Here is a 24910-nt window from a genome sequence, read left to right as displayed (position 1 = left end):
TCCCCCTCGACCACCCGGGGGTCGCTCCCGCAAAAATAAATGTGGATTCGAAAGAAAGATGAAATAAAAAACACATCCCGGGAAAATCATTTGAAAAAAAAAATGCATTACCCCCCTGAAAATGTCAAATTTAAATTAAAAATATAAAATAAATTAAAAAAAAACAAGGAAGCAGAAATATCACAAAAAAAGAAGCAGTCCAAATAACACAATTTGAAGAGAAAAGTCAAATAAAATCAGTATAAGAGAGGATCCACCCCAAAAAATCTCTAAAAATGATTCAATAAAAAAAGCAAAGACCCAAAAATTGGAATAAAATAAGAATAAAAGAGAATCCCTAACACTATCCAAGATCCATTTGAAATAAAACACCCTTGAAATTACATTTACAAAAGTCAAAAAAATCCAAATAAAAACAAGTACAAAGCACCCCCACCTCCTCCCAAAAATAAATCACAGAAAATAAATACAAAATGAAAAAGCACCCCCCTGCAGCAAAAACACTCTAAATATGGATTTAACAAGTTCGTTAAACAAAAAGAAAAGCACAAAACATATGAAAAAAATAACATAAAATAAAAAGCAAATAAAAAGCACACACACTACCCTGTATAAAGAATAAATGAATAAAATAAAAAAGGGCAAATACTCCCAGCAATTAAAATGTATAAATAGAAAATTAAAAAAAAGACAATTGCAAACAGACCCCCCCCCCCAAACAAATAAAGAAAAGCACAGATATCCTTAAAAATTAATTTTATATATAAAATCAATCCGACGTATTTGACATAGCGCTAGATGTCATGTTTATTTGTTTGGCCCTGAATCACAAGGTGTCTCAAAGGGCTGCATAGATGATTGCAAACTACAGACTATTATGACAGCACCCCCTGATCTAAAACAGACATGAGGGCAAGGAAAAACTCAAAAACCTCAACATGACGAAAATGAATTCAAGTCCTGTTTATTTGTTTGGCCCTTAATCACAAAGAGTCTCAAAGGGCTGCACAAACCACAGACTATTGCAAACCACAGACTATTATGACACCATCCCCTGATCTAAAACCTACATGAGGGCAAGGAAAAACTCAAAAACCTCAACATGGGGAAAATGAAGCAACCTTGAGAAGGGACAGTCTCAAAGGGCTGCACAGACCACAAATGATTGCAAACTACAGACTATTATGACAGCATCCCCTGATCTAAAACAGACATGAGGGCAAGGAAAAAGTCAAAAACCTCAACATGAGAAAAATAAACAAACCTTGAGAAAGGACTGCACTTGAGGTCATCTCCCTTCCAGGATGACAAGACCAAAATGGATGTTGCATTAACAAACAAACAAAAAAATTAGATCCAAAATTAAATACATATGAGTCATTAATTAATCACATTGTATATGATGACTTTCAAAAAACACATTTCCATATTTATGTATCTAATTAATTATTTATCTGTATACTTTGTTTATTATTTCGACAATTGATAACATCAACAACCTGTCGCTCCTAAATCATTTCATATACATTTATTGTTTATTCTTATACTATTACCCTTTACTTATCTTTTTTCTTGATTTTAAGTGTTCTTTCACCATGAACGTTTTTATTTCATTGAGCATTTCACTTCTTACAGTGACAATCCATCCTAGGAAATTGGCTAACTCAACAAGCTAACACTCCCTGGAAATCAACATATAAGACATATAAGCCTTCGCTCTGAAAATGCTGATCCTACAAGTGATCCCAAGAGCCAAGAAGAAATCCGACAGCGTTTTCCATTGGGTGCCTTGGTGCTGTGGAACGCTCTTCCCCCTGAGATCGGATCTGCAACCTCAGCGGAAATGTTTCAATCTAAGATTAAAACACACTTCTACTCTACAGCATATGAATAACCTAGATTTTGTGTTGATAATATGTGTATTATTTGCCCTCATGTCGGTTTTAGATCAGGGGATTGTGTCATAATAGTCTGTAGTTTGCAATAATCTGTGGTCTGTGCAGCCCTTTGAGACTCTTTGTGATTAAGAGCGTCACAATTAAACATAACTTGAGGTTTTTGAGTTTTCCCTTTCCCTCATGTAGGTTTCAGATCAGGGGATGGCGTCATAATAGTCTGCGGTTTGCAATCATTTGTGGTCTGTGCAGCCCTTTGAGACTCTTTGTAATTAAGGGCGTCACAAATAAACATGACTTGACTTGACTTCATTTTCCTCATGTTGAGGTTTTAGAGTTTTTCCTTGGCCTCATGTAGGGTTTGGATCAGGGGATGGTGTCATAATAGTCTGTCGTTTGCAATAGTCTTGGATCTGTGCAGCCCTTTGAGACTCCTTGTGATTAAGGCCCAAGCAAAAAAACAGGACTTGACTGGTTTTGACATTCTTTTGAGTTTTTTCTTGCCCTCATGTAGGTTTTAGATCAGGGAATGGTGTCATAATAGTCTGTGGTTTGCAATCATCTGGTCTGTGCAGCCCTTTGAGACTCTTTGTGTTTAAGGGCCAAACAAATAAACAGGACTTGACATGAAATGTTAGCAGATTTCGCTAAGAAACCGCGCCCTCAGCATCCAGCGGACACATGTGTTGCGAATGTAGCGCCCCCCTACCCCCACCCGGTCCCCCTTGGTGCCGTGCACAGCCGTAAGCAAACTCATCCTTGCTCCGTCCGGGCCTGTCGCCATGGCAACAGAAAGGGAAATCCATTCTCTCCATCTCGCGCCGTCGTCACCGACAACGACAACAACAACAACACCCCCCGCCCGCCGCCCCCTCGCTTTGGTCCGCTCCGACGAGCTGTGGCTCGTTTTTTTCGTCTTTTTCATGTCAAAGTAGGAATTTTGTTGAAAATGGGGTCGACGGTCGAACTGATGCCTCGGATGAGTGTGCGATTGTGAAGGAAGGCTAATCCCGGAGGGGGGGCTGTGGCGAGTTTGGCAGCTGCCTGGGTGGAAGGAAGGGGAAAGGGGGCGCCTCGTAGTGGGGCGGGGGGGGCGCTCCAGATGGCCACAAATGATGGAAAACACACCCCCTTCAGTGCATGACGATGACACTGCGATGCCTAATGGTAAAAAGGGTAAATGTTCTGCGTTTCTATAGCGCTTTTCAAGTCAATGAAGAGCTCCCAAAGCGCTCTACAATGTGCTTCACTCTTACCCATTCACACTCACACTCACACACCAATAGGGAGTCGGCCTCCAAACGGTTTGAGGATAATCAAGATGCTAAATGGTAAAGGGTCTGCATTTATACGGCGCTTTTCAAGTCAATGAAGACCTCCCAAACACTTTACAATGTGCTTCACACTTTACCCATTCACACACACACTCACACACCAATGGGGAGTCAGCCTCCAAACCTTTTGAGGATAATTAAGATGCTAAATGGTAATCTGCATTTCTATAGCGCTTTTCAAGTCACTGAAGAGCTCCCAAAGCGCTCTACAATGTGCTTCACTCTTACCCATTCACAATCACACTCACACACCAATAGGGAGTCGGCCTCCAAACGGTTTGAGGATAATCAAGATGCTAAATGGTAAAGGGTAAATGGTCTGCATTTATATAGCGCTTTTCAAGTCAATGAAGAGCTCAGGAAGCGCTTTACGATGTGCTTCACACTTACCCATTCACACACACACCAATAGGGAGTTAGCCTCCAAACGGTTTGAGGATAATCAAGATGCTAAATGGTAAAGGGTCTGCATTTATACGGCGCTTTTCAAGTCAATGAAGACCTCCCAAACACTTTACAATGTGTTTCACACTTTACCTATTCATACACACACTCACACACCAATGGGGAGTCAGCCTCCAAACCTTTTGAGGAAAATCAAGATGCTAAATGGTAATCTGCATTTCTATAGCGCTTTTCAAGTCACTAAAGACCTCCCCAAAGCGCTTTACAATGTGCTTCACACTTACCCATTCACACAACCACTCACACACCAAGTAGTCAGCCATGCTGCTTATTGTGGGCATTAGGGATTCAGTGTCTTGCCCAAGGACACTTCTACATATAACACAGAGGAGCCGGGAATCGAGCCTGCGACCTCTTGATCCCAACACGAGCCACTTTGCTCATGATTTTCATTCAAATGTACATTAAAAATGAAAAATGAATAAATTGGTGTCATTTCTGACGTTTCTCGCAAGCAGAAAACAAAATTCAAAAACATTTTCATCTAAAATGAAGAGAACAAATTCATGTCGTCTGAAAATATCCACCTAAAAAAAGTAACAAAAGTTAAATTGAAATGAAAATAAAATGTGCATTTTAAATAAATAAATGAATAAAGATGCTGTTGTTCATTGAATACAAAAATTAAAATGTAACAAGTCAAAAAAACAGAGGAAAATCAAAATTGGATTCCCCAAAAAAACACAAATGTTGATGTTACCGTTTTGCTAAAATATAAAGTTCAAGGACTTCAATAAAAAATGAATAAGATACATGACCTAAATCTTCAGATTTTTTGGGGGGGGGGGTGCATGAAGAGAAAATAGTTTATATTGTTCCATTTGCTCGCTAAATTTGTTAGAAAATCGATTTTCCCCATATCGCCCACCCTTAAAGGGACAGTGTCTAATATTGAGTGCCTCATGTGGTACAAACAAACCTTCATTCAGTCGAATAAAATGACACTGACTTGAATAATAGGCAAAAATACATAAACTATCACACCAATGTCAATTTTTACAAATGTTCATAGATCGAAAAATGTGTAATCCATAAATAGTCGTCGCCGCCATGTTGGTCTGGCATCGTGCTGCTCTGCTGTGCACTGGTTGCCGTTCGCAATAGACAATACAATGCCATGTCGCGGTTAAATATGACACACTGGGGCTTTAAAGCAATGCCAATTTCTTAAAGCATGTGAAGTAATGCCTTACTTGGATGACTTTGGAGAATTCTATGAGGTTATTCTATTTTATTTTCTGACGTTTTGCAAGTCTTGTTTGGATATTCCCGATGATGGTAAAAACTCAAATATCTCATCTACCAATATTAGAATATCATGAATATGTATACCTGTAGCCTGTTGGTTTTTTATTACAGCGCAGAAAATAACTGTTTTACTCTATCCTAATTTTGTCAAACAGTCCTGTAAATGTGGCCGTGTTTTAAGGGGGGAAAAGTGAAGTTGTGTAGCTACAATTTTACAAGCGGGCATTCTTTATCCTCTGCAAAGAATGCGTCGTGCATACTCAGTCTCTATATTACGCCCTCTGGTGGCCAAGGAGTGAACAACACAATAGATTTGAACAGAAGCAAAAAATATATATTTTTTTGTGACCTGTATTTAATCCCAACGGTTACTTTAATATGGATTTGGGTCTCTGGAACGTTTTTCTTTTAATATTTTGTTCAAAAAACAATAATTAAATGATGTTTACCAGGGGTAAAGAAGTTGAATAAGGTCAAAAAGTACACCAATATTGATCTAAACACGTTTCTAAGGTTAATTTAAGCTTTTAAAACTTAATAGCGACACAAAAAAGTCACGAAAGTTTAACGTTTGACATGAGATAAAACGTTTTTTAATCAACGTCACTCACCTTAATCAATGAAGTAGCATAATTGTTTCCCCACGGTTCCAAAAGTCTTCTTTATTGCTTTTCTCTCGTTTGTATACAAGCTGCCATGAATTCATTCATTCTAGTGGGACATTTTCGCCGTAGAAACAGTAAATATTGTTAAAATAACCCCAAAAATTCAACATCATAAAGTTTGTCGTATTTATAGTTAGCTCGATTGAGAGGGTAACATTCATTTCCGGACTACAGTACAAGACGGCACCAACGAAGAAGAAAAATAATGGCCGGAAAAATAATACAATGTGTACGCTCATTAGAAATCTGATAAACATTTAAAGTCACCCAAAAAATGTAAATACAATTTACTCCAATTTAAAATGTTTTCTCAAGAATTTTTGTTGTTTTGACATCTTATAAATAAGAAATGATTTAGTTGCAATTCTTGGCAAGCGTACGCCTTGATTTGGGCGTCAATACAAGACAACACTGCCCCCTGCTGCACTAAATAAGATCAAACTCATTTTGAGCTTTGAAGAAGTGATTTAAAAAAAAAAACTAAATTTGTTTTTTCTACAAAGGTATTCTCATATCATATTTAAAATATAGCACAAATAGTACATTTATTTATATTTATGTAAGAGCTTTATATTTTATTTCTAAAGTTATAGGTTGTACTGTTTTCTCTAAGAAAGTAAGATTTATGCAAATGAATAAACAATAAAGAGAAGCAAGACCAAGCCTCTTCCAAAAGAAATCAAATTGATTAAATCAAAATCAATTAAAAAATGAAGCATAAGCACCCCACAAAAAATTATTTATAAAAAAAATCAATCAAAGAGAGAAGCAGGAAACCCACCCCACACCCCCAAAATACAAAAAAAATCCCAAAAAACATTAAATAATAAATGAAAGGAAAATAAATGAATAGATAACATAAAAGGGGAAAAAAGGCCCCACCCCACAAAAAACATTAAATAAATAAAAGCAAAAAAAGGTAAAAATATGAAATCAAGTGAGAAGCGTAAACACCCCTCCAAATAAAAAAAAACAAAATAATGACAAACTAAAAAGGGTCAAATAAACACCCGAAATAAATTATTCAATTGAATACATCAAGAAAAGAAGAGAACGCCCAACCGCAACGCAAACGTCAACACTGCCCCCTGCTGGACCAGATGACCCCAGAAATGAAAATACCTCAAATTCCGAAACGAGATTATAAACTACCCACGAATAGGTGCTATATATTCATCTAAATTTTTCCCCCGAAGCGATTGGTATCCATGACAGCACAAAAAGGTTTCGTGAAAGAAATGTACCTTTTTAATGGGATAGTCGAGTCGCAAAAAGGCACCTCCGTCCTCACCGTGATCATATTTGGCGTTTTGTTTTAAAAGACATCCGAAGAATCAAATCCTTTCACGGAAAGGACCGGGTCAAAGAGACTCTTATCAAAGACACGCGCTCTTTGTTTTGGTTTCTATGGCTCACACACACAAAAAAGAAAGATACATCACAACACTCGGAAGGTTTGTTTTTCCATAGTTTGGAAGGAAGAATTGTTATTGCCGAGTCGGCAGAATTTCTCACCGACAAGGCGAGCACTTTTTGAAATGACCGATAAAATAGATCATTCAAATTTCTGTCATATTTCTGTAGGCTTTCTCCTAATACTGAATTCAAAACAAGCTCTCGCTGTCAAAAATGGACCAACACCGCTAGCGGCGCTAATGCTACGAGGCTAGCGGCGCTAAGGCCGCCGACAATGCTAACTCAATGCCGCTGACGAATCCGTTGGTGCCTAAGCGGTTCATGCGGCTAACCATGCCAAAGGCGCTAGCGCCACTCACAACGCCAAAAACAATGCCATCGGCCCCGACGACATTAATGCCGGTAACACTGCTAAAGGCGCTAACCCGGCTATCTGCGCCGACGTGGCTATTGCGGACAACGCCACGCTGCTATCAGTGCCGACGTGGACAATGCTGCTAACGTTGCTAATACCTCTTTTGGTGCTAATGCCGCTATCACCGCTGAAAGCGCTATAGACACCGCGCTAACGCCACATGACTGCGGGCGCTAAAGGGGGCAAAGCCCCTAAAGCTGCTAATGTTGTTAATACCTCTTTTAGCGCTATCTCCGCTGAAAGCGCTATAGACTCTAAGGCTGCTATTTGTACCGACGCTGCTATCTGCCACAACACCGCTAACGCCGATATCCGTGCCGACACGAATAACGTTGCTAACGCCGCGCTTACGCCGCGCTTACGCCGCGCTTACGCCGCACTTACGCCGCGCTTACGCCGCACTTACGCCGCGCTAACGTGACTATGAGCGCTAAAGGCGGCAAAGCACCCAACACTGATATTGCCTCTTTTGGCGCTAACAATGCTATCTGCGCTGGAGGCGCTCACGTGGCTACCAGTGACAACGCCACGCTGCTATCAGTGCCGATGTGGACAAAGTTGCTAACGTTGCTCATACCTCTCTTGGCGCCAATGCCGCTATCACTGCTGAAAGCCTTATCAACGCTAACGCTGCTATTCGTATCGACGCTGCCATCGGCCACCATGCCACTAATGCCGGTATCAGTGCTGACGCTGCTGACGCCCGCTGCTAACGCCCGCTGCTAACGCCCGCTGCTAACGCCCGCTGCTAACGCCCGCTGCTAACGCCCGCTGCTAACGCCGCTGCTAACAACGCTGCTAACTGCGCCGCTAACGCCGCTGCTAAGGCCGCCGCTAACGCCGCTGCTAAGGCCGCCGCTAACGCCGCCGCTAAGGCCGCCGCTAAGGCCGCTGCTAAGGCCGCTGCTAAGGCCGCTGCTAAGGCCGCTGCTAACGCCGCTGCTAACACCGCTGCTAACGTTGCTATCGCCTCTTTTGGCGCTAACGGCACCAAAACAGCTATCGCGCTAAAGCTAACGCAGTGCAGATTGTCTGGGCGGTTGAAACTTTGGTCGGTTGTTTTTTTCTCCCTCAAAATTCTCTCGTCAGATCTTTGGCTACTAGCATAAGATTTTGCCTCCCTTAAAGGGCAAGTGTGTATGATTTGACCACTAGATGGAGCTGTGTCGTGCCACCAAAAACAAGCGGAAGAATACAAAATAGAGCGGCTCAAAATGACCAAAGCGCACCGTTTTTCTTCATTTCCTGGGCCGCTAGGAGACGCCGAGTCAGGGTTTTCAAACTCGTGGGGGCCCATGAGCAGCTCTTCGGATGATAGTTTGAGACCCCGCTTTTTAATACAAAAGTTAAAGGGACTGTGCGTATTTTGACGAAGGGCTGTACAGATAAACATGACTCGAACAGACGTCGCTGTATTCGGTCGTCCGACCAAAAATGAGTGCAAAAAAGCACAAGGGGGGAATACAAACTTCGGAGATTCAAAACATTGTTTTTTCGACTCATTTTTTTTGCCCGAACTTTCACAAGGCAGGAAAAAAGACAAAAAGAAAGAAACGGGAAAAAGAAAAAAGGAAACACAGACAGATAAAAAAACAAAAAGAAGACAAAAAGCAAAAAAAAATAAAGAAATGAAGGAAATAATGAAAAGAAAGAAAACAAAGAAAAGGGAAATTTAAAAAAGAAAAGCAAAAAAGCAAAAAGGAAGAAAGGTAATAATGGAGAAAAAAAAAAAGAAAGAAAAAGGGGAAAAACAAAAAGAATTAAAACAAAAATGAGATGCCAAGGTAAAAAGTGAGTGAAAGACCCCTGCCTCAAGCACACACTGGCCCTTTAAGAGTCCCTCCTTAAAAATCAGACCACAAACTCCGGCACGTCCTCAGTGGTGAGGTCCAGCGAGAAGTATTTGCCGGTCCTCTTGATGGGGTCGGGTATACCCGGGTAAGCCCCGCCCCCTCCGCCATCGCCGAAAGTGTAGCTTTGCGCCGTGTCCTGGCAAAGCTCCGCCCACTCCAGGAAGTCCTTGTGGTACAAGCGAACGTCGTCCAGCGATTGGCTGTGCCGGTCGCTCGAGGACGTGGCTTTCCCGCACGTCGGATTCTGACGGGGGAAAAAAACATTTGGAGATTCATCGACGCGGCCCGAGAGATCATCGGCTGCTCTCTGCCCAGTCGAGAGGACATTGCAAAGGACCCTTCTCGACCCGACCACCACCTTATGGGTCCCTTAAAACAGGGGTGTCGAACATGCGGTCCACGGGCCAGATCAGACCACCGAGAGAAGCGCAGGAGAAAAACAAGCTTCAGTTTTCAAAAGTGTCCGCTTGATGTCGCCAAAACCACTCGCAAAGACACTGTAGCTGGATTTCTCTGACTCTTTTTTCCTTCTCTCATTCTCGTCTTTCTTGCTTTTCTTTCTCTCTCTCTCTCTCAAACGCTATAAATCATTTTATCTCATTCTCTATCCTTCTTTCTCTTTATATATTTCTCACTCTATATCTTTCTTACTCTCTTTTGCTTCCTATGTGTCTTTCTTGCTCTTTATATCTTCCTTCCTCTGTTGCGCTCTCTATATCTTTCTCACATTCTAGCTCTCTCCATCTTTCATCTCTCTCTCTCTGGTTTTCTCTCTCTCTTTCTCTCTTGGTTTCTCTGTCATTGTCTTTCTCTTTCCCACTTTTTTCTTTCCCTCGTTTCTCTCTCTCTCTCTCACTCACTTTCTCCCTCTCTCTTCCTAACTCTCTCTCTCTTCCTAACATTCTTTTCCTAACTTTCTCTCTCTCTCTTCCTAATTCGCTCTCTATCTCTTCCTATGTCTCTCTTGCTCTCTCTCCCTCTCTCTCTTCCTAACTCTCTCTTTCTCTTCCTATCTCTCTCTTCCTATCTCTCTCTCCCTCTCTCTTCCTATCCCTCTCTCACTCTCTTTAACTCTCTCTTCCGATCCCTCTCTCTCTCTTCCTAACTCTTCCTAACTCTCTCTCTTCCTATCCTTCTCTCTCTCTCTCTCTCTTTCTCTAACTTTCTTTTCCTAACTCTCTCTTCCTAACTCTCTCTCTCTCTCTCTCTCTCTTCCTAACTCTCTCATCCTAACTCTCTCTTCCTATCTCTCTCTATCTTCCTAACTCTCTCTCTCTTCCTATCCACCTCTCTCTCTCTCTCTCTCTCTCTCTCTTCCTAACTCTGGTTTACCCTCTCTAACTGTCTTTCTTTTTTTTCCTTCTAGCATGTGGCAAAAACGAGTTGGACAGACCCCCCTGTCCTAAAACGAGGACAAGCAGGCTCAGAGACAGTTTCCTCTCAGGTCCATTTACGCGTGGCCATTTTCATTAAATCTGCAGCCTTCAAGCCCTGATGCCCCTTGTCCTCTTGCATGCGCTCACACGCTTGGCCAAAATCTCACTTTCTTCCTCCTGCCTCCTCCTCACAAATAAAGTATGAAATTTCAGGTTTATTTTGAGCTCGGGGTCTCAAATCAAGGTCATCGGTCGGGCTCGGGCTGGGCTTTGATACCCGCAGGTCGGGTCGGGATGGATTTTTTGGGCCTGATCTTAACGCTAACACAACAATTTCCCCTTGCGATCCCCGCCTCAGAACCCATCCATGATGTGTTCCAGAGGCAATACGGAATCAATATTCCTGATAAGAAGTGGAGCCACTGGGAAGCGGGACATACCTGCGGGAGAGACTCGATGCTCTGTCCCCTCATCCGGACGACCGTCTCCGAGGAGCCGGACGTGGAGGAGCCGACGTCTTTCACGATCAGACCTACAGAAGAGAAAAGGTCCGTTTTATGTTCGGCGCTACCTCACTTTACAATTGCTTCCAGCCGTCACGAAACCGTTGTAAAGCGAAACGCATTTTCCCATTGAAATGAGTGGAAATGGGATTAATCTGTTCCGAGGTCATCGAATGCAACCTAAGCCCCATTAAACCAACTGTAACTTTCTTGTAGGTTCACTAATGTTGAGTCAATATTCATAAATAGACCACCTAGTATGAGTAGATAGGCCTAAAGATGGGGTTTCTCTACAGTACGTCGCTTTAATAGCCGAGAACAACGACAACAAACAAATGAAAACGATAAATAGTCAGTTCAATGCCTTGGCGCGCTTTTCCACCCACTGTGCCGCTTCTATAGGTCTAGAAGATAGATATATGTCTAGATAGATGTCGATATAGATGTCTAGATAGATAGATAGATGTCTGGATTGATAGTTGTCTAGATCAGGGGTCAGGAACCTATGGCTCGGGAGCCATATATGGCTCTTTTGATGACGGCATCTGGCTCTCTGAAAATTTCTGAACGAAACAAATCAATCAATAATTTTACTAATAATGTTACTTTAGCAAAATAAATAATAATAATAATAAAGTCAGGAAAAAACATGTCAAAAAAAGAAAAAAATAAATACACACATTTTAATTTATATATATTTTCACCTGCAACTTTTCGTTCAGGCACGCAGCTAAGAGCCAATCTGTTCTCCGGTGAGCGGGAGGGTCCGCTACCCGGAAAGTTGAATTTTAATGGATAATTTACAACAATCCGCACAAGTCATTTTGAAGCAAAAAAGAAATATTTCCTGGTTTTTGGTTAGCTTTTTTATGCAGAGTGAACCCTTCTAATCAAGAAGATGACGAAAAGGAAAAAAGATGAAGATTACCGTACATTTCAGCAGGAATGGACAGAGCAATTTGCCTTTATTGAAAGAGCAGGTTGTGCAGTGTGTCTTATATGCAATGATAACATTTCCTCGATGAAACGGTCAAATATAAAGAGACACTTCGCCTGCAGACCAGTTGATTGTTATAATTATAAATAATTGTTAGTTTTTGTTATTAACTTACAATGTTGTTCAAAATAAATTCTGTCTTATTATACTATAAACTCGTTGATTTTTCTCTTCCATTTAGCTGTTTTTGGTATTAAAATATACATATGGCTCTCCTAGGATTAGATTTTAAAATTTGGGGTTTTTCGACTCTTTCAGCAAAAAAGGTTCCCGACCCCTGGTCTAGATTGATAGATGTCTAGATAGATTGATAGATGTCTAGATAGATAGATGTCTAGACAGATAGATGTCTAGATAGATCGATGTCTAGATAGATAGATAGATGTCTAGATCGATAGGTGTCTAGATAGGTAGATGTCTAGATGGACAGATGACTAGATAGATGTTTAGACAGATAGATGTCTAGATAGATGTCTAGATCGATAGATGTCTAGATAGATGTCTAGATCGATAGATGTCTAGATAGATAGATAGATGTCTGGATTGATAGATGTCTAGATCGATAGATGTCTAGATAGGTAGATGTCTAGATGGATAGATGTCTAGTTAGATGTCTAGATCGATAGATGTCTAGATAGATGTCTAGATCGATAGGTGTCTAGATAGGTAGATGTCTAGATGGACAGATGACTAGATAGATGTCTAGACAGATAGATGTCTAGATAGATAGATGTCTAGATAGATGTCTAGATCGATAGATGTCTAGATAGATGTCTAGATCGATAGATGTCTAGATAGGTAGATGTCTAGATGGATAGATGTCTAGATAGATAGATAGATGACTAGATAGATGTCTAGATAGAAAGATAGATGTCTAGATAGATAGATGTCTAGACAGATAGATGTCTAGATCGATAGATGTCTAGATAGATAGATAGATGACTAGATAGATGTCTAGATAGAAAGATAGATGTCTAGATAGATAGATGTCTAGACAGATAGATGTCTAGATCGATAGATGTCTAGATCGATAGATGTCTAGATAGACCTCTAGATAGATATATGTCTAAATAGATAGATAGATGTCTAGATCGATAGATGTCTAGATAGACGTCTAGATAGATAGATAGATAGTCTAGATAGATGTCTGGATTGATAGATGTCTAGATCGATAGATGTCTAGATAGGTAGATGTCTAGATGGATAGATGTCTAGATAGATAGATAGATGACTAGATAGATGTCTAGATAGAAAGATAGATGTCTAGATAGATAGATGTCTAGACAGATAGATGTCTAGATCGATAGATGTCTAGATCGATAGATGTCTAGATAGACCTCTAGATAGATATATGTCTAAATAGATAGATAGATGTCTAGATCGATAGATGTCTAGATAGACGTCTAGATAGATAGATAGATAGTCTAGATAGATGTCGAGATAGATCCCCGTAGGGAAATTCACACTTCCAGCAGTATCCTTGTGTTGTTTATTAACAGATGAACAGGATGGCCTCGGGGTGCTGTGTTGTAGTTTAGCAACAGCGGAGTGGATGACGTCACACGCTAGGCCAAAAGTTAAACGTCCCTGCAGTAGATTGGAATCTTTGTGCCCAGGGTTACACCTCCTCCTGTTCACCTAGATAGTGAGTCCACATCCTCTCTGCTTCCTGCAGGTTTTTGTGTCTGTCCTAACAGCGCTGAAGCCGGGTAGCTCCACGTTAGCGTCCGGGATGCTGTTTCTCAAAAGTTTTTATCAAACATCTCAATTGACCGTCCGCTGTGGGTCTTATTTTGTCTTTTTGTGATCAAATCCTGCGTTTTTTTTCCCAACAGGCCAAGGCTTCCTTCATTTCTGCCTTCATTTCTCTTTTAGCGATAGCGTGACTGACTTGGGATACCGGATCTAAACGAGGAAGGTTTTAGTACCTGAGAGTCCGTTGCGGTGATCCGGGGACATGCTCAACATGTCCTCCGTGATGTGGATGCACAGATCCGGGGACGTCTGTCTCAGTTCCTCCAAGTCTTTGGGGTCGTCCACCAGCATCTCGATCTCTGCCGGGGAAAAAATTCTTTACAACTTGACCTGGGAAACCATTGCTAAATTGTATTCAAGCTGACAATTCTTAAGATCGAATCGATGTATTCGCTTCAACACACGGGTGTCAAACAGGTGGCCCGCAAGACAACAGTAAGAGAAGCACAGGAGCAAAATGAGCTGTAGTTTTAAATATTTCAATTTCAATAAAAAATATTCCCACCGGATGTCACCCAAGCCAGTTAACACTTGTGGTCGTATTTTGCCATTTCTCTCTGACTCACTTCTTTTGGATTTATTCCTGGTATATTTTGTCGCATAATGCTAACATTTTGGGGGGCTTATTGAGTCGGTTGCACGATACACAACTGTATTTAATCACATTTTATTAGTGGAACTACAATGTTGGCAACAAGATTGACTTGATATCATTGGAAATGATTTAATTGCAACACAAACTTTTTCTTCTTCTTCCCTGTTTTTTCTCCTTTTTTGAAGTTCCTTTTAAAAAAAATCTCATTGTGTTTATTTTTTCCTAGCTGTTACTTTTTTCTTTTTGTTTTCTATTTACTTTTTTCTTTGTTTCTTTCTTTTCTTTTTTTCTGTTTTTTTTTTCTAAATCTTTCCTTCTTTTTTCTCTTCCTTTTGTTTCTTTTTTTCTCAGCTTTTCACTACTTTTTCATTTTGGTATTTTTTTCTTTTTTGTTCTATTCCCCCTTTCCTTTAAGTCATTTTGTGCATCATTTTACATAATATTTGGTCGTGTAGGGATGAAAGAAGCAAAAACAACCCGAAGAGCCGTTTAGGACCCGAAAGAGCCGGTTCCTTTTAGTGAGCCGAGCTGAAGAAGCCGGTTTTCCAAAAACTCTACTGACTTTACTCCACTTGGTTCTACTTGGACTGATTTTCCCTTTTGTCTCACAGTTACACCCCTAAATGAAATGTTGCCAACCCCCGGGCGAGCGGTATCGGGATCGTCGGCCTACCGTCGTCATCCAGGCCGCGTTCCCTGCCGCCGCTCTCCACCCCGGAGGTGCAGGAGCTTCCCCGGCTGGCGGTGGAGGATCCGCAGGTCCCCGGGGGCCGTCGGGGGTCCGGCCGGGGCCCTCGGAAGCCGTCCGTCTCCACGCCCGAAGTGTGCGAGCTTCCTCGGCTCGCGCTGGAGCGCCACGAAAAACGCTGGTTGCTAGCGCGCGAGCGCCGCTCCAGATGCTCCATGTCGAGTTCCAGAGCGTCGCTGATGTAGGACTCCCGGTACTGCTTCTTCTCTGAGGGGAAGGAACATTTTCACGTTCTCCAAAGAAAATTTGTCCTATGTGTCGGAAAAACGGATCGCTAAAGCTAGCGCAGGGGTGTCAAACTCAATTGAACTCGGGGGCCACACGATAGAACAAACATTCTGTCGGGGGCTGGACGAGTACATTCAAGAGAAAGAAATAAGAGAAAGAGGGAGGGAAAAGGAGAGAGGGCAGGACAAAGAATGAAAAAGAGAGAGGGAGAGAGCGTGAGAAGCAAAATACATAAAAAGAGAAGTCGTGGGGTGGGAAAGAAAGGGAGAGGAAGAAAGAAATCCAAAGAGAAATAGAGAGACAGGAGGAGAGAAAAGAGAAAAGAAAGCGCGAAGGGTAGGAAGAAAGAAAGAGAAAAGAGAGAAAAGGAAAAAAGGAAATTAGGGCAAAAGAGGTTAAAAGACACAGAGAGAGAGAAAGAGACAAAGAGCAACAAAGGAAGAGAAAAAGACACAGAGAGTGACAGAGACAGAGTGGGAGAAAAGGGGTGGAAGAGAGAGAGAGAGAGAGAGAGAGAAAAGGAAAAAAGGAAGTTAGAGCAAAAGAGGTAAAAAGGCACAGAGAGAGGGAGAGACAAAGAGCAACAAAGGAAGAGAAAAAGAGAGACACGAGTAGTGAAAGAGACAGAGACAGGGTGGGAGAAAAGGGGTGGGAAAAAAAAAGAGAGAGAAGAAAAGAAATACAAGTAGAGCATTTGTTGGAGGCACCTGGCTTTGGCAACATCAAGTGGACATATTTCAACCTGCATCTTGTTTTTCTCTTGCGCTTCTCTGAGTGTTGTTTCGCGGGCCAGATTCAATCCCTTAACGGGCCTGATCTGGCCCGCGGGCCGCCCGCGGGCCGCCTGTTGACACCTGTGAGCTAGTGCTAGCACGTCACGCTAATAGGCTGATAATTAGTGGCCAAAAATCCTTGACTAATTCAAAATACTTTCACGCTTTCTATTTATTTCCATCCATCCGTTATCTGCACCGTTTATCCTCAGTAGGGTCGCGGGGGTGCTGGAGTCCGTCCCGGCCATCTTAGGGCAGTGGGCAGGGGACACCCTCAAATGCTTGCCAATCCCAGATAACTCACTCGCTCATTCACACCGAGGGACAATTTGGACCAGCCAATTAAACTGGAATGCCCGGAGGAGAACATGCAAACTCCACACGAGGACCATACATCTAGCTTCTTGATTTTGCGCTAAAAAATCCAAGCATTTGAATTTAAAACACAAATTTCTTCCGGGAGAGCACACCAGGGTCTCACATTATTCTAAGGGAGCCACTTTTATGTTTCATTGGGCGCTTTAAGAACAGCGATGACACAGATTAGTAATTTCAATTAAAATGAATTGAAATTGAAATTGAAATTTAAATAAAACCAAAGTGATTTTCTTTGGTCATCGCAAGGCAAATCAAAATTTAGAAGTCAAAATAGATGCTGCTGCAATAGATACTTTTTAGGGGTCATAATAGACAATAAATTAAGTATCATCAGACGCATACAAACTAAAGTATCTACAAGCATTTCAATCATTAATAAAGACAAATTCCTTTGAAACTATAATGCATTGTATTTATGATATTGTTCTCTTGTTCAGCCATATTTAACATATTGTGCAGAGGTCTGGGGCAATCGTGACAAAAGTTCCCTTTTTATCCTCCAAAAACGTGCAATAAGAACCATACACAGGGTAGGATATCGGGATGGTACTCCTATTTTATTCCTGCAGTCCAAATGATTCAGATTGGATGATTTCATAACAATTTTCACTGCACAACTGCTATTTAAGGTCAACAACAACATAGGCAGGACAAAGACTAGGAACCTTCCCGTGGTGTCCTGCGAAGGGCTCTCTCCCGGGGGAGCCTTACCAATCCAACTCAGTCCACTCAGACTCGCTCTTTCTTTCTTTCTTGGTCCTCTCTCCTTCTTTGTCTCTCCTTTTCTCTCTTCCCCCTTTACACTCTCATTTTCTCTATCCCTCTCTTTCCTACTCTCTCCCCACCTCTCTCTCTCTTTTCCCCCTTTTTGCATTTTACTCTGTCTGTCTTTCTCTCTTTCTATCCGTCCCTCTCTTTCTCTCTCTTCTACTCTCCTCTCTCTGTTCTTCTTAGGGCGGGCGACTTCGAGAGCAACCCTGGCCCCCGGTCCAAATGCCAGTGGTGCTTTCGAACCCTTCGCTGCGACCACACCCCGATCGCCTGTAGTACCTGCCCACGGGGCTTCCATAAATCATGCACCGGCCTGTCCGAACGTACTAAGGACTTCAGAGGCTTCGTCTGCTTGGTTTGCTTGGGTCGCACCCCGTCAGGCCTGGCGGCACAGGACAGTCGCAGCCCCCTCTCCTTCGGAGAACTACGGAGCCTCCCACGAGCGAGTCTGGCGCTACTATGGATTACCTTAGGCGCCTCGAGTGACTCGACGACGACGACAACATAGTGCCAGAAAACATCCAAAAATGATTCATTTGGAAAGAGGAAAATGATAACTTAAGGGTCTGTCGTAAATTCAAAATCCCAAAGGTGAGAACCACCAGGAAAAGTATGTGTGTGTCTGCGTGCGGAGTCCAACTTTTGGAACAGTTTACAAGACGAGATTAAACAATCTCCAACTATTCACGTCTTCAAATTTAAATACACAAAAACATTAATGGCGGAATACAGAGATGAAGAAAATGGGATATGAGTGAGACTGGGAATAAAACTATGGTTAACTTGTCGCTATTGTTACTATTATTATATCACAACTGTTATTATTCATATTATTGCTATTGTTGTTATTATCATTGGTGTCGCAATGATATTTAGTGACTAGTAGCATTGTAATGTAAATAGATGGGTACTACGAAGATGAGTGTATAAAATATGTGACAATTGTTATTATCATAATGATTGATTTCTGACCTATGTAATAAGTATATCCATGAGATTTTATTATATTAGACACAAGAGGAAAGGAGGGTTTGTAAAATGTATTTAATAGGGAAGATGAAGGGGTAGGGAAAAAAAAGCGTCTGCTTCTTACTACCCCTTTAATAAAGTTTTCATTCATTCATTCATTAGCCCTTAGCGAATCTGAGTTTGACACCCCTGATTTAGGGTGGACAAAGGAATTCACGTTTTTGACGAAAATAGGTCAAACGAACACAAATATCGTGTTACAGTGGAACCTCGCTCGTTGGCGGTTCCACTTTTGCAGGTTCAGAGCTTCGCGGGTCTAAAAAATATACCTTACCTTCTCAATAAAAGCATTTATGGACTTGACGCCATTGAGCGCGGGCTTATGACAACTGAGGACACGGTGTGGACACTCTTATTGTGAAGGGGAGGGGGAGGCCCTGACACAATGCTAAGTCATGGTGAGTTACCGCTTCGCTCACCCCCCCTCCTTTAACTCCTCCCACCTCACCCCCTTCTTATGTGGCGCTCAGTTTATCATGGAGGAACTCGGCGATGCGACGTAAGTATATTCTCTTCTGTCACATTTCATCTCAAGTTTGACTTTATTATACCAAAAGCGAGCGATTGTTTGTACTACCTAAACACGGCTAATGTTATTGTCAGATGGCAGCTCTTTCACTTTCATTAAAATGAAAACAGACCATTTTTTGAACTGTTGTTTCCCAAAACACTTCACAAACACTCATCAAATATCACATTTTCACTGTTTTTATTTTCAATATGTAACCGGTAGTGTTAATAAGCCAAATAAACCGCGATGGCTGCATGTGGTTGAGAGCAGTTAATACAATCATACCGAATGGTTCGTAGTGGTTTCGCCGCACTCCTATAAAATATAACATATTTTACTCTTTTTTTTTTTTTGTTATAACATGAATTTCACTCTCCCGCTCTCTACCCGTATTCTATATGGTGTACTGTATACAGGTGGGGTATACTGTATACCTGTATTCTTTTTTGAAGCATTTTTTTAAAGGAGCGCAGCTACTTCGCGGATTTTCAGTTTTCGCGGGTGGTCTCGGTCCCCATTAAACGCGATAACCGAGGGATTACCGTATTTCCGAGCGTACCTTCGCTCTCCTCCAGGCGTCGGACCTGCTTGAGGACGGGTTGCAGGTTCATGTGGAGGCGGTGGCTGTTGCTAAGCAACTGCAGAAGATGGCGGGAACGCCACGGGCAGCCCGTGTAGTAGATGAGTTTGCGGGCGGACGGGAGACCGTCCGGGAGGATCTCGAACTTCTTACCCTACCGGAAAAAAAAATGGATTAGAAAGACACCCGGATATCTTCTATATCTTTTTTAGATAAAGCTGAAAAACTTTTCTTCTTTTTTCTTTTTGGAAACCGACTGTAAAATCCCTTGGACACCTTGGCGTCATGAATAAAACTCTATAAAAAACTGTATATAATAATTGAGACCATTTTCTTCAATCTTTTGAGATAAGTTTGCATCATAAGGAAGAAACGATTCGGCTACGCTATCAGGAATAACGAATAAAGAGTCGTTTGCTGTTCTTTCCGCCGCCCTATTTGCTCCCCTTGTAATACGTGGATCCTCTAACTACGTTTGGGCGTGGCTTAGCGCTCCCTGTCAGATGTATTCATTTTAATTTACAAAAAAAGCGAGAAGGTTGAGAAGAGGAAAGGATCATCTCCTGAAGGCTTCAAGCTAAGAGAGGAGACTCACCACAAAGACCAGCTTGCCCACGTTGCTCCACGGGAAGTCGTACAAAAGCTGCCTGAGCGAGCCCACGTTCTGAAAAGGGGAAATGAAAGAGTTAAAGGAAAAGAAAATGGAGTGGCAGGTTTAAAGGGACCTACCTGAAAGATTTGAATCCCACGTAAGGTCAAGCCCAACGTCAGTGAGGCCGCTGCTTCCTTTTTGTCCTGAAAAAGTAAAAGCGGGATTTCAGCTTCGCTGAAGAAGCAACGACGCCACAAAATATGATAACGATAATTTAGAAAAAAAAAAAGTTCCCTTAAGGATGGAAAAAAAAAACCCAATAAAAATATCAAATAAAAGGTGATAAAAGGAAGCGCAAAGGAAAATGAAAAAAGTGCATCTTTCCATGCAGTTTGTGAAGGTTTTCCTGAAGAATATGTAGAATTGTTTGGATCTTGTAGACCTCGGTTTAGCTCAGGGGCCACGTGGCACCGAGCACTCTCATGGAGGTCGGATTAGAGACAAAGAAAGAGAGAATGGTAGCAAAAGAGATATGGAGAGGGAGCGAGAAAGATAGAAAAAGAGAGAAAGAAAGAGATGAGAGACACGGAAAAAAATAAAGACAGAGAATGCGAAAGAAAGGGAGAAAGAGGTAACGGAATAATGAGATAATCAAGGCGACAAGAAAGAGAGAAGAAAGTGAGAAAGACAAAGAAATATAGAGAAAAAGCAGATGCAGAGAAAAGAAAGATAGATAGATAGATCGATTGATAAATAAAGAGCGAGAGAGAGAGAGAGAGAGAGAGAAAGAGATCTATCTAGACATCTAGACTTCTATCCATCTATCTATTGTTCTATCTATTAATCTGGACATCTATCTATCTATCTATCTATATATATATATATATATATATATTTATCTAGACATCTATCTAGACATCTATCTATCTATCTATCCAGACATCTATCTAGACATCTATCGATCTAGACATCTGTCTATCTATCTATCTAGACATCTATCTATCTATCTAGACATCTATCTATCGATCTAGACATCTGTCTATCTATCTGTCTATCTATCTATCTATCTAGACATCTATCTATCTAGACATCTATCTAGACATCTATCTATCGATCTAGACATCTGTCTATCTATCTATCTATCGATCTAGACATCTGTCTATCTATCCATCTATCTATATATCTATCTAGACATCTATCTATCTAGACATCTATCTATCTATCTATCTAGACATCTATCTAGATATCTATCTATCGATCTCATTTATAAAGGAGAAAAAAAAACAAGAAAAATGGAAGAGTAAGGTGAGAAAAAAAACATGGTGAAGGCGTGATTGCGAAGGTTTTAAGGGAAGGGCGGCCATCTTGAGTCGGACCTTGTAGAGTCGATAGTAGTGCACGGCCACGTCGTCCAGTCGGGCGCACTCCTTGATGTAATGGAGTTGCGCTTCGGAGGCGGTTAGGGCAAACTGCTCCTTGTGCATGTTGGGGACGTGGCGGAGGATGTAGTCCACGCCGCGCTTGGACACCACCTACGGGACGAACCGAGAAAAACATTTCAAAATTAAATACAGAGATCCCTGGGTTTTGGCGAGGACCAGAACCCCCGCCCTGCCAAAATCGAAAATTCACCAAGTCACACCTTCATAAAAGCCCCCAAACTGACCTCCGATCGACATCCTAACCGACTGAGAGTACACCACTGTGACAAAATAACAACTGATAAAAACACAGAATTGAAGTTGTATAAATGCTCTTATTTGTCTTCACAAAAACAAAAATTCAAAGTTCACTTTCAAATCTATATGTACTATAAGCTTTGAATTTTGTGTAATGATAAGAAAGGCCTTTTATTTTATTCTAAAATTGTGCAGTGATTTATATGGTATTGTATTTGGGAAGCAACCACGTACTAGACACAAACCAAGTACTTGATTTGGACGTATAGAATCCATTATACTCATATCATATAATGTCTTTTCAATGCATTTCCCAGGATTTTGCTATTGTCACGATTACCGATATGAATCACCAGTGCCTCGGACACGGATCGGATCCCTGTCTCTATTTATACCCACTCCTGTCTGTCCCCTTTTGTCAGTCCGTCTGCAAACCTCTGTTTTTCATGGTGAAGGATTTTATACATTTGACTATAAAGGATTTTACAAGATTGAATACAAGTTACATTTATTGAGTGCAAGATTTTCACTGAGCACGCTTAAGTTCAATGAGCAGTGAAAGTTCAGGGCACCCTGGCCTGGTACGAAATGTTGTTGACAGGAGTGGCGGGAGCTGACAAAGGGCTGATAAGATAATCAGCACTTCCCAACACAGAGAGGCCTCGATGACATAGAAACGCTCGGTGATGTTTTGACCATTCCGGACATCGAGGCTAGATGGTGGAGCCCGCGTGGGGGCTTCCCTGGCACGCCCATGAGAGGAGCCGGCACACCGCCTTGCGGAAAGACGTGGGACGAGAGAAGACAGGCTGAGAACTTCAGGGGAGGCTTGACAGAGACTCGAGCGACACTAATTCGGCCATATTCGATGGAGTTCACTTAGTTAAATTGTTTAAGAAATTAAATCTACCCCCGTGTGGAAATGCCGGTCTCTTGTTCATCTTTTCCATCAAGTAACGAGCACGCATTGTTAGGTGAATGTCGGTTCTGTTTGGTTGATGGAGTCAGATAACTCATTTGAACAATTTGCTAAACGCTAGATTTTAATATGAAAACCTAACAAAGGCGAGCCTTTTTTTCGACTCCTGACTCCCTTCTGTCCCGTTTTTGCTCCCGTTTGTCTCCGACGACGACCCGTTTTGATCGCGACCACGTCTGCTCTCTTTCCCGACTTACGACTTGTTTCCGACCCCGACCACATCTTGCACTCCCAGGCCCGGCTACCGACCAGTTTCGGGTCGTGGGCGCAGCCCTGCCTCTCTCTTTCAATAAAACTTGTGGCAAACGTCACGCAAGTGGGTCCTGTTTCCGTTTCCTGACACAAAGGGCTGCACAAATTACGGATAAAGCATCCCCTGATCTGAAACCTACAGGAGGGCAAGAAAACGTAACCCCACTGTAGCAATACCGTCTTTTCTTTTCTGGTGGTGTGTTGGGAGGTTAGGGTTTAGCACTCACCCAGGATGGGAAGTAGGCCTCGGGTTCAAAATATGCTCCCAAGTGCTTGTGACGCTTGTAGTTCCCCAGATCGGCCTGCAGGGCGAAGGCGGCTAACAGGAAGTAAGCCTCCTCGCGCTGGCGGCATTGCGATGCTAGCACTTGCTTCCTCAGGTGCCAGTAGTAATAATACCTTGCCACGCGGTCGCTAAGAAAAAAAATATAAATATCAATAACAGTCATCCTGGCCGCTAGGTGGCGGCAGTAAGCCGACTCACCCGATCAAGCGCCCGTTTTCGACGTAATACTGCGCTCGGAAGTGGACGATCATCGGGGGGCCGAACTGGTCGATGCCCTGAGGGGGACCGACCAGGTTAGCTACACGCTAAAAATGTTAGCATCAAATCACAAATGAGCTTACCTTGCTAGCTTCTCGCTTCCATTCTTTGGGGCAGTACTTGGATAGTTTCTGATCCAGTTCCATGTAAATGTGTTCATTATCTGCGGGGGGGGGGGGGGGGGGGGGGGGGGGGGGGATAGTTTTTAGTTATGGACATTCTTGTCATGATTGCTGATTCGGGGCACCCGCGACTGCCCTGGTCGCTGATTGGCTCCCTGACTCTTTTTAAACCCCCGCCTTCCAAGAGGAAGCTGTCGGACCGTCTGCGAACCTACGCTTTTAGCTAGGCAAGCTGTGTACTATTCGACATTATCCTACCCTGTTTTCCTGCCTGATACCTGTTGCCGACTTTTTTTCTGGATCCGTTTCCGCTTTTGCGCCCCCGTCCTGGCCATCGACCTGTTTTCCCGTTGCCTCTCTTTTTTCAATAAAACTGAGTAAAACAAACGCTATTGGGTCCTGTCTCTTCTTCCTTTTGCCTTTCATTACGATCTTGATTTTGAATCACTTTCTATTTATCCATCCTCTAATAATAGTATCTGGGATCATGACTAGGAATAGTGTGACACTGATATAAAAAAAAAATGTTAGCTAAATAGCATGCTAGCCAGATAGGTTGTGTAACCCTGGGCACAAAGATTTCCAATTGCTGCAAGGACGTCAAACTTTTGGCCTAGCGTGTGACGTCATCCACTCCGCTGTTGCTAAACTACAACACAGCACCCCAAGGCCATCCTGTTCATCTGTTAATAAACAACACAAGGATACTGCTGGAAGTGTGAATTTCTTTACGGGGATGAATAAACTATCTATCTATCCATCTAATCTATCTGTCTATCTAGACACCTATCTCACATCTATCTATCTATCTAGACATCTATCTATCTATCTATCTAGACATTTATCTAGACATCTATCTAGATAAACTATTTAGACATCTATCTATCTATCTATCTATCTAGACATTTATCTAGATATCTATCTAGACATCTATCTATCTATCTAGACATTTATCTATCTAGACATCTATCTATTTATATAGATATCTATAGATCTATCTAGACATTTATACATCTATATATCTATCTAGACATTTATCTATCTGGATATTTATCCAGATATCTATCTATCTAGACAGATATCTATCTAGACATATATCTATCTATCTAGACATCTATCTATCTATGTCTATCTATCTATCTATCTAGACATCTATGTCTATCTATCTATCTAGACATTTATCTAGACATCTATCTATCTATATATA

General features: G+C 41.9%; 1 protein-coding gene across 4 annotated transcripts in view; it reads right to left on the bottom strand.

The window, feature by feature from the left end:
- Positions 1 to 6832: 6832 nt before the first annotated feature.
- frmd6 (FERM domain containing 6) overlaps positions 6833 to 24910 on the bottom strand; it is a 37218-nt gene continuing 19140 nt past the window's right edge. For 3 of the 4 annotated variants that reach the window (XM_088354731.1, XM_088354730.1, XM_088354732.1), the window contains 11 exons: positions 23665 to 23744; positions 23522 to 23598; positions 23265 to 23451; positions 21504 to 21659; positions 20265 to 20330; positions 20131 to 20199; positions 19515 to 19689; positions 15191 to 15472; positions 14096 to 14221; positions 11108 to 11199; positions 6833 to 9535 (listed from right to left, as the gene is read on the bottom strand). In XM_088354731.1, the coding sequence (XP_088210857.1) occupies positions 9290 to 9535; positions 11108 to 11199; positions 14096 to 14221; positions 15191 to 15472; positions 19515 to 19689; positions 20131 to 20199; positions 20265 to 20330; positions 21504 to 21659; positions 23265 to 23451; positions 23522 to 23598; positions 23665 to 23744 (1556 nt within the window). In that variant the 3' untranslated portion in view covers positions 6833 to 9289. The remainder of the gene's footprint in view (positions 9536 to 11107; positions 11200 to 14095; positions 14222 to 15190; positions 15473 to 19514; positions 19690 to 20130; positions 20200 to 20264; positions 20331 to 21503; positions 21660 to 23264; positions 23452 to 23521; positions 23599 to 23664; positions 23745 to 24910) is intronic. The other variant, XM_088354733.1, reaches the window with a different exon arrangement.

Source organism: Urocampus carinirostris, chromosome 15, assembly GCF_059441175.1.
Source record: "Urocampus carinirostris isolate Australia breed hairy pipefish chromosome 15, RoL_Ucar_1.0, whole genome shotgun sequence".
Classification (NCBI taxonomy): domain Eukaryota; kingdom Metazoa; phylum Chordata; class Actinopteri; order Syngnathiformes; family Syngnathidae; genus Urocampus; species Urocampus carinirostris.
This window is presented reverse-complemented; position numbering and strand designations above follow the sequence as displayed.